This window comes from Elephantulus edwardii, unplaced genomic scaffold (genome assembly GCF_000299155.1).
Source record: "Elephantulus edwardii isolate Elephantulus edwardi_28Jun2011 unplaced genomic scaffold, EleEdw1.0 scaffold00055, whole genome shotgun sequence".
NCBI lineage: Eukaryota > Metazoa > Chordata > Mammalia > Macroscelidea > Macroscelididae > Elephantulus > Elephantulus edwardii.
In genome coordinates, this window is record NW_006399805.1 from 11203770 (window position 1) to 11213834 (window position 10065).

At 44.6% G+C, this 10065-nt stretch overlaps 1 protein-coding gene across 1 annotated transcript; it reads left to right on the forward strand.

The window, feature by feature from the left end:
- Window positions 1-1224: 1224 nt before the first annotated feature.
- Window positions 1225-2157, forward strand: LOC102859957 (taste receptor type 2 member 5-like). Its single transcript, XM_006887234.1, has one exon. The coding sequence runs from the start codon at window positions 1225-1227 to the stop codon at window positions 2155-2157; it is 933 nt and encodes a 310-aa protein (XP_006887296.1).
- Window positions 2158-10065: the final 7908 nt, after the last annotated feature.

Here is a 10065-nt window from a genome sequence, read left to right on the forward strand (position 1 = left end):
GGGAACAGCCTCTCCTAGCGACATGCCCAAGTATGTGCGATGAGGCTTTGCTGTCTTTGCCTCCAAGGAGCCCCCTGGCTGTGCTTTCTCTAAGACTTACCTGTTCTTGTTTAAAAGCAACGTATGACTGGGTGTTACGGTCATGACAAGAGTCCAGAATGAAGGCTGCATAGTGGAGTGGACTCGGGGAGGGGGAGGGGATTGTATACCAATGAAGGATTTTTTTCCTTTATTTTTCAAAGAGAAGAGTGAACTGGGGGGCGGGCAGGAGAGGTTGGCAGGGAGAAAAATGCAACAATGAATGAATGGAAATGCAAAATCTCTGTAAATGTTCATTAAAATTAATAAAATAAAATAAAAAGACTTATCTGTTCTTTTGGCAATCCATAGGATAGTCAGCACTCTTCTCCAGTATCACAGCTCAAAGGCATGGAGTCTTCTGTCATCCTTATTCACCGGCCAGCTCTCAGATGCATAGGAAGTGACTGAAGACCAGGACCAGGCGTACTTCCTGGCAACTCTGCCATCTTCCCTGTGTCTGCCTCTTCCTAGACCTGGTTGGTGTGAGATTCATACACAGGTGTGAGAGGACAGTCCCCAGCAGGTGACCTTGAAGGCACTGCTGGAGGGTTAGCTCCCTCACCGGCCCTGTGTCATTGACCGTTTGACATTGGACTCGAAGAATTCTTGATTCTCTGACTGTTCTCTCTTGCCTCCCCCACCCTCTCCATTTCCTCCACAGGTCACTTTCATAATAAAATAATATTGTAAAAAATTACATTTCTGAGGTTATCTGGCTTTCATATGTATATGTCCAATTCACTTTTGAGAGGAAAACAAGATTCCATTTTATAGCTCCAGAGCTCTTGCATGACTGCAGAGAATGGCGTGTGTTTAGATGTGCTCCTTTCTGTCATGTCATTGTGTAGACTTTGACCATGGCCCCTGAGGTGCTCTTTTTGTGACATCACTGCTGTGTGTAGACGTCACGGCCGCTGATGGGGACAGCTGAGGCTGTGGGCTGTGCTGAGTCTCAGAAACGAGGCTCGAGACTTGCTCATGTGGATGCAAATACAGAGACAGCGAGACGGCCACTGCTGAGCACTCTGCTCCTGGCCACGGTCTTAGTCTCTGCCCAAGGACACAGTTACAGAGGACAAGGCAGGGTCTAGGACTCAGGTGACTGGGACACTGCCTCTGGGGCTCTGAACGTTGGCCGGAGCAATGCTGACCACGACCCAAGGCCTGCTGCTGGTGATGGCCATGATCGAGTTCTTCATTGGTCTGCTCGGGAATGGGGCCCTGGTAGTCTGGAGTCTCGGAGAGTGGGCTAGGCCAGCTGGACAGTCCACCTACGGCTACATTGTCCTCGGCCTGGCGGCCTCTCGCTTTCTCCTGCAATGGCTGATCATGGTGGACCTCATCCTGTTCCCATGCTTCCAGAACAGCCGCTGGCTCCGCTACCACAGTGTCGCCTGGGTCTTCGTGAGCCAGGCCAGCCTGTGGTTCACTGCCTTCCTCAGCATCTTCTACTGCCTGAAGATCAGCACCTGCCGGCACCCTGCCTGTGCGTGGCTCAAGCAGCGAGCCTATCGCGTGAGCCTTTGGGGCCTCCTTGGCTACTGCATCATCACTTTGATCCTTGTGGGCCATGTCACCCGGAAGGACCACTACACTTCTGCCTGGGGCAACAGCAGCGTCCCCCAACCCTTCTTAAACCAGCATTACACTTACTTACTCAAGCTCAATTCAGGCAGCTTCCTGCCCTTCTCACTGTTCCTTCTGTACTCTGGGATGCTGATGCTGTCTCTGTACAGACACCACCTGAAGATGCAGGCCTTCTGGGTGGGCAGGAGGGACCCCCAGGCCCGGGCTCACATCAAGGCCTTGAGCTGTCTCGGCTGCTTTCTGGTTCTCCACATAGTGTACGTCCTGGCCAGCCCTTTCTCCATATCCGCCAAGTCATACCCTCCGGATCTCACTTCTGTCTTCTTCTCTGAGACCATCATGGCTGCCTCCCCATCTCTTCACTCTGTAGTACTGGTCCTGGGCAACCAGAGGATCAAGCAGTCTGGGAAGAGAGTCCTCCAGAAGCTGCAGAGGTGGTGGGGTGTGACTTGGGGACAGGGCTGTACAGGACGCTCACGATGCTCTTGAGCATGTTCTGAAAGGGAGCTGATGGTTCCGTTGTGCAGCATTTCTTCCTTGACACTAGTCCCATGGCCAGGGCTCGTCCTGCACTGCAGGTGTGTCCTCTTAGGGAGCTACTGCTCGGGCTGTGCTCTGTGTTTGGTAGATGGATGTTTATTCTCTTTAGATGTGGCAAACAATACATTCGGGTTTTATATTATCCATGTAAACTATGCTGCTTTTCCTCAGATTCCTCAGAAGAATGACTTTAATGATCCATGATTTTTTGTGCATTTTCACCGAATTGCTAATGTTTGTTATCTGATACAAATGTATTTAGAAAAGACCCACAAGTGAAATAATTTTCCATTTTTCTACTGCAGTGCTTGTGGTTTAGCCATCTAACTAAAAGACAAAGCAAATACAAACACTTGTTTCTTTCTATTTCTGGTTATTTATCTGAGCCTAGTATTTGCCTTCTAGGCTACATGCCAGTTGACCATGGTCTTAGTTCTCTAATGCTAATCTAGTCTTAGTTCGCTAATCACAGTGAGTGGCTTCAACAAAAATAAGTGTATTCTCTTATGGTTTAGGAGGCTAGAAGTCTGAGTTCAGCTTGCCGGTTCCAGAAGTCTCTTTCTCTGTTGGCTGTTGGGGAAGATCTTCCTCGTCAATCTCCCTCTGAGTCTAGGAGAGTCTCAGCAAAGGGACTCTGGGTTCAAAGGACAAATGCTTCTCCAGGCTCTACTTTGTTGGTGGTAGGAGGTTCTTTTGATCTCTGCTCATTTGTTTAATCTCTTATATCTCAAAAGGGATTGACTCAAAATGCAGCCTATCCTGTGGAGTATATTATGTTTTGTGAACATAATTTTCTCTAATCCTACTTCATTATCATCATAAACACAACTAACGAGATAATGACATCAGACCACAAAACAGAACACAACTAAGTAACACTGAGAACCTTGACCTAGCCAAGTTGACACATATTTAGGGAGACAAGACACAATTCGATCTCTAATAGTGGCCATAGTCTTCATGAGACTCCCTGGAGGGGGGCAGCAGAAGTGACAGACCCTGGCTTGTGCTCCTGGAAAGTGTCCAGAAGGACACTGCTCCCCAGTGAGCTCAAGTGTTAACCTCTGACCTTTCACTCTGGCCTCTCAACAGCCTGAACTGGAGACTACCTAGCATGTCTGGGCATAGACCCAGCATGGACCTCCGATGTCTGCGGCTTTCACAGTACTGTTTGCATGTAATGAAATATTGTTGAGCAACTGGTTAGCTGTACTCCATAGTCTCCTTTATGTGGTCATAAAGTAACTGAGCTGAGAGGGAAGAGCTGGCCTGGGTGCCATTGGGGGCTGGTGGCTGTGCTAAGACCAGACCAAGTATCCTTCCTCTGTCCAGTGCCCTTGTCAGGACACTAAATAAGTGGCCATGGTAAAGCGCCGACCTGTCTCTCCCTCCTGAGACCCCCTTCCAAGTCCCACTTACTTCCTTAGCTTTCTTTTCAGCACTGTATGGACACATCTCTGCTGGTCTATATCCAAGGGACATGGAGTCCAGAAGATAAGACTTCATACACTTTCCTGTATCATGTGGGATCTCATGCGGGTCTGCTTTCATCTACTTTTCTTTCTTTCCATCTTTCCTCACCCACAGGGACGCAGGGAAGTCAATGTGGGCACTGTACACAGGACCACCAACCTGGGGAACTGGCTCTGCTGGGACCACCATGAGCTGTGTGAGGTCTGGCACCCCTTTGTGTTAGGGATACTGACTGAAGTCTCTCTTCACATAGGAAGATGCTACTTCAGTAGCAGGGTGAGTTTACATCATCCCACCACTGTTTTTATACAGATGCCCTTCATGGTCAGTTGTTCTGATGCTGACTGTGATGCCACCTGACATCTGTCTTGGACTTCACATCTTATCAGCCTCTCTTGCATGAAGTACATGATCTCATTTGCAACTCTGCACCATTAATATCTTTATCCCCATTTTACAGAGGCTATGTAATTAAAACAAACTTGGAAGCAGGAGTGGCATCCACTTCCATAATAGCTTGCCTCCAGAAGCCCTATGAACCTGGAGAGAGGATGAAAGTCACAAAAGACATAGGGTCGCTATGAGTCGTCTACGACTCGACGGCACTTAACAACAACATGTGAGTCTTTGCTCCCGGTAAACAGTGGTGAATGATGCCAGCCCCAGGTGGGTGAGTCCACATCTCGGCCACCCTGCAGGAAACCAGGATGACCGTGTTCATATCTGTGAGGATCCCTCTAGGTTGAGCTGGGGACACATTCACATGTATGCACAAATCTAATCAAATGGATCGAGCAACCAACCCTTCAAACAAGGGATGATGGCGGAGATGCATGCGGTCCTCTCATTTCTCTATTTTGGGGACAGAATCCCTGCCTCATGAGCTTTTCTTCCAGGATGGGAGAGCTTTCATCTCTGCACGTGATGCAGCTTATGATGGATGTGAGGCTACTTTGTGTTTTGGCCATGAAAACAAATTTGGAGGCAAATGTGTGCTCTTATCCAATTCCCAGACTGTGAAATCCCATTTGCATTCTCAGAGCTGCAGCTGGGCTCACCCACATGTGTCTGTGTGCGCATGCGTGTGCTTTGGGCATACATGCAGATGTTCGTAGCCTTGTCTTCATAGGCATGTCATGTTCACAGTATCACCTAGGATGGTGTCACCCAGGGGAAATTCACAGTGTCAAAGCTGACATGTGAGCATGGCTACAACAGAGGTTCAAACCAGACAGAACATGAATAGTAACATTTTTTGAGTCACCAAAAAATCTTGATGCCACACCTATCTGATGGCATTGTTGTTGTTGTGTACCATAGAGTCAGAGCCAACCCACAGCGACTCTCTGATGGGTTTTTAGAGGCAGTTACTCGCATAGGAGGAGATTGAGTATCCTTCTTCCATTGGTCCGCTGGTAGCCTTGAACCAAGTGCCTCTGAGACCGCAGCACAGATTCTTGCCACTAGGCCACCAGAGCTCTTTTCTACCTGCCAAAACCACTGTGCTGTTGTTATGTGCTGTCAAGTCAGTTGCAATTATTGGTTATCCTACGCACCATAGCTCTGAACACCCCCCTAACCTGAGCTACTCTCACTGTCTCTGACACACCTACCCCCGTTATCCCAGTTATTGTGTCAATCCATCTCTTGTGCTGTGCCCTCCGTCCTTCCAAGCAAGATGTCCTTCTCCTAGGACTGGTCCCTCTTGGCAACATGTCCAAAGTATGTTGGATGGAGCTTCAAAATCTTTATGGGTGGAGGAGGTATATAGCGATAGGGTCACATAATTTGATGAGTGGAGAGAGGTGGGTGGGTTAAGGAAATGGGAAGGATCCAATGTGAAAAACAATGTTTACAAATTTTGTAAGTAAACCACTCTAAAATAAAAACTTTATTAAAAAAAATCACAATTAAAAAAAGAAAAAGAAAAAATCCTTGCCTCCAAGGAACAACTTGTCTTTATCCTCTCCAGTACACACATGTTTGTCCTTTTGGCATGTTCAAAAACTCTTCTCCAGCACCACAACTCAAAGGCATCAATTCTGCTGTCATTTATTGTCCAGTTTTTTGATACATAGCAAGTAACTGCAAAGACCTCAGCCTGCATCAGATGCACCTTAGTGTCTAGACTGACATTGTTGCTATTTAGCACTCTAAAGAGGTCCTTGACAGCAGATTTTTCCCCAATGTAATTAATCTTTTGTTTTCCTGACTTCTGGTGACAAGAGTATTGATTGTGGAACTGAGTAAGCTGAAATTGTTAACAATTTCAATCTCTTCATCTATCATGGTGCTGGTAATTGGCCCTGTGGTGAGTTTTTGTCTTCTTGATGTTGAGATGCAATCCATCTTGAAGACTGCAGTCCTTGACCTTCTGCAACAACTACTTCAGGTCCTGCTGAGTTTCAGCAAGCAGGGTTGTATGATCTGCATATTGCAAGTTGTTGTTGAGTCTTCCTCCAATCCTGATGCCACATTCCTCCTCATAAAGTCCAACCTCCTGAATAATCTATTAAATGATATTTTGCATATATATAAAAATATGTGGACAAGGGACGCATCCCTGATGCACTCCTTTCTTGATTTTGAACTAAGTAGTGTTTCCTTGCTTTGTTCTGATGACTGCCTCCTGGTCCACGTATAGGTTTCACATTCTTCTCAAGGTTAGCCACAATATGTTGTGATCTACACAGTCAAATGCTTTTGTATAGTCAATGAAACCTATTATGTAGATACATTGTAATGGAAATTGACACACTGAGAAAAAAATCTAATTTTATCATACACTCAGGAAAATGTATTCTTGTTCATAGTAATTCCAAAACAAAGGAGAATCAGAACATGTTAAGACTGAAAAAAAAAAAAGACAAAATCTATAAGGCAATTACAAACAACACCATATGAACAAATGGTTTATAAACAAATTTATCTCTCATGGTCATAAAAAAGGCACTTGATATTGAAATGCAATGCCATTTTGTACTTATTTCATTAAAAATTAAGCTAAAATCTCAGTCATTGTTTTTTAGTTGGAATCAACTCATTGGAGGAGGAAATTTTGATGGTTCCGTGGTAGGAGTTGTGCTGCCAATCTAAAGATACACATTTGCATCCACCGTCTGCTCCACAGGACGAGATGGGCAGTCTCTTTCTGTGTGATTTGATGCCTTAAAAACCCACTGGAGGACAAGCTAGGAGTCGGTTCCGGCTTGATGGTACACAACAACAACAAATCAAATAAGAGCAGACCTCCCATTTTTCTCCCAAGGAGCTGCCCCAGGATTTGAACCATCAAAATAACATCACCTTAGGGTTAGAAGTGTCACTCCCTATGGGCTATTCTTCCAGAGTTCCCGAAACAGAAAAGATAATGTTTAATATGATGAGTCCTCCTCCAGTCCTAATCTCACATCCTTCTTCACAGGGCCTGGCTTCGCAAATGACATGCTCAGCAAACAGGTTGAATAGGTATGGAGATAGGCTACAATCCTGAGGTACATCCTTCCTGATTTTAACAGTGCAGTAGAGAATGAACAGGTTCATCCTAGAGAAGCTGCTCCTTGGAGTCAAGGATTCTGAGATGCTTTGGACATGCTGAAAGGAGGGATCAGTCCTTGGAGAGGGAGGTCATGCTTGGGAGGGTGGACGGACAGTGCAGGAGAGGAAGACCCTAGATGAGATGGATTGATTCAGTCACTGGGGTAATGGGGGTGGTGTGTTAGAGACAGTGAGGTTGGCTCAGGATAGAGGAGGGTTTAGGGCTGTTGTACACAGGGTCGCTATGAGTCACAGGTGACTTGACAGCACATAACAACAACAGTGCTCCTTTGTTCTGTTTTGACAACAGCTTCTTAGTATAGATATAGATTTCAATGAGCATAATTAAGTATTCTGGAATTCCTGTTCTTTTCAATGTTATCTGTAGTTTGTTGAGATCCACACAGTCAAAAGCCTATGCATACTCAATAAATGTCAGCAAATGGCATTAGGATCAGAGCAAGACTCATCAATAACCTGCGTTTTATAGATAATATGACCTTGTCTACTGAAAAAGAGGAGAACTTAAAGTGCTTGCTGCAAAAGTTCAAAAACTACAGCCTTCAGTATGGACTGCATCTTAACATCAAGAAGACAAAAATCCTCACAAACTTATGATAGCAATGCTGAAAATCAGTAGCCACTGCTGTTGCTGTCGTTAGGTGGCGTCAAGCTGAGTGCTACTCCTAGCGACCCTAAGAGCCGGCCTGAACCTTGTTGTACCCTGTGCCTTCCTTATCATCTCTTGATCCAATTGCTAGGAACGTGCAGCATCTGTCAACTAACCCTCTTCATCTATTATCTTCTAAACACCCCATGTCCATGTAGAATTGATCGCATCTTCTTTCACCTGGGCCAGAAATTGCTTATGGTGATGCCCGCAATGCTTCACCACACTGGCTAAGCGCCTGTCTCCTGCTCTTAGACTCGCAGATCTCCAGTGTGCTGGCATCCCTGGCGTTCCACCCCATTAAAAAAATTATTATTAATGTCAATGAAAATTTACAGAGACTTTGGATTTCCGTTCATTCATTGTTGCACTTTTCTCCCCTCCTAACCCTCCCCCCTAGTACACTACCCTGTTGGAAAAGTAAAAGAAAATGTCTTTCATTGTTTTACAATCCCTCCCCCCAGGTCCACTCCACTATGCAGCCTTCTCTCTGGACTTCCATCATGATAAAAATATCTAATCACATATCCCTTTTAAACAGTTTTCTCCTTCATCTGTTTCAATGCAGTATACATTATTTATCCCATCTTTCTCAGTTTTCCCCCAACCCCGATGTCAGTCCTGTTTTACAACAGTGTCATCATGCAGTATTTGTCCTTTTGTGACTGAGATACTGCACTCAGCATAATGTCCTCCAGGGTCACCCATTTTGCATAATATTTCATGAGTCCCTTGTTTTTATATGAAGAGTAGTATTCCATTGTGTGATATACCACAGCTTCTCTATCCATTCGTTTGTTGATGGGCATTTGGGTTACTTCCATCTCCTTTCCTTTGTGAATAAAGCTGCGATAAACATGGGTGTGCATATATCTGCTTGGGTGTCAGTTATGGTCTCTTCAGGGTATATTCCCAGTATTGGAATTGCTGGGTCAAATGGTGTCTCTATTTGCAACTTTTTGAGAAAGCGCCACACCGCCTTCCACAGTGGTTGCACCATTTTACACTTCCACAACAGTGAATAAGGGTTCCAGTTTCTCCACAACCTCTCCAGCATTTGCTGCTTGCTGTTCTGTTAAATTTCACTCTTCTGAATGGGTTGAGATGATATCTCATAGTTATTTTGATTTGCATCTCTCTTAGAGCTAGGGATTTTGAACATTTCTTCATGTGCTTATTGGCCATCTGAATGTCTTCTTTGGTGAAGTGGGAAGACTTACATTTTGTGATCATAGTTATCAAAATACCTGGTACTCAAAGAAAAATACATATATAGAACCATGAAACAGAGGTGAAGGATAAAAAATAAACCCAAACATTCCTGGACAATTAATTTATGACAGAAGTGCCAATGCTATTAAGTGAGCAAAGAATAGTCTCCTCAACAAATGAAACTGGTCATCAGGACCAGGTCAACAGGATTTCTATATGTAAAATAATTTTGACCCTTCGAAATGATGTAAAGATGGACCTAAAACCATAGAACTCGTGGGATAAAATGAAGGGACAAATCTACATCAGTTAAATTAGGCAATATGTTCTTAGAGATGATGCTAGAAGCACAAGCAACAAAAACACAAATAAATTGGAATTTATCAGAGTTACAACTGTTTTACATCAAAGAACATCACTAAGAAAGCTAAAACACAAGCTAGAATGTTGTTGTTAGGTGCTGTTGAGTTGACTATGAACAAAAGATCTGAACCCTGTTCTATCCTGTGCCATCCTCACACTTCCTGACACTCAGAAGCCTATTGCAGCAGTCACTGCGTCTATCCACTTAGTTGAGGGTCTTCTTCTCCAACCCTCTACCCTTCCCAACATCATGTCCCTCTCCAAGGGATAGTCCTTCCTAGCAACGTGCCCGAAGTATGCTGGGATGGCCCAGGATAAGACATTCAGATCAATTGTTCTCAAGGTTGCTATGAGTTATATTCAACTGGATGGCACCTAACAACAACAACATCCCTAAGTGTTGAAACACAAGGCTTAAATTTGTTTTTCCATTCTTTCAACTTGAGAAGAACTGAGCAAGTTCTTTCCTTATTATTCTCCAATTCTTGGTCTCTGTATATTCTTATAGTTTGCGTTGCCTTCCCAAATTGCCTTTTGAAATCTTCTGTTCAGCTCTTTTATTTCAGCATCTCTTTCCTTTGTTTTGGGTTCTCAATACTATA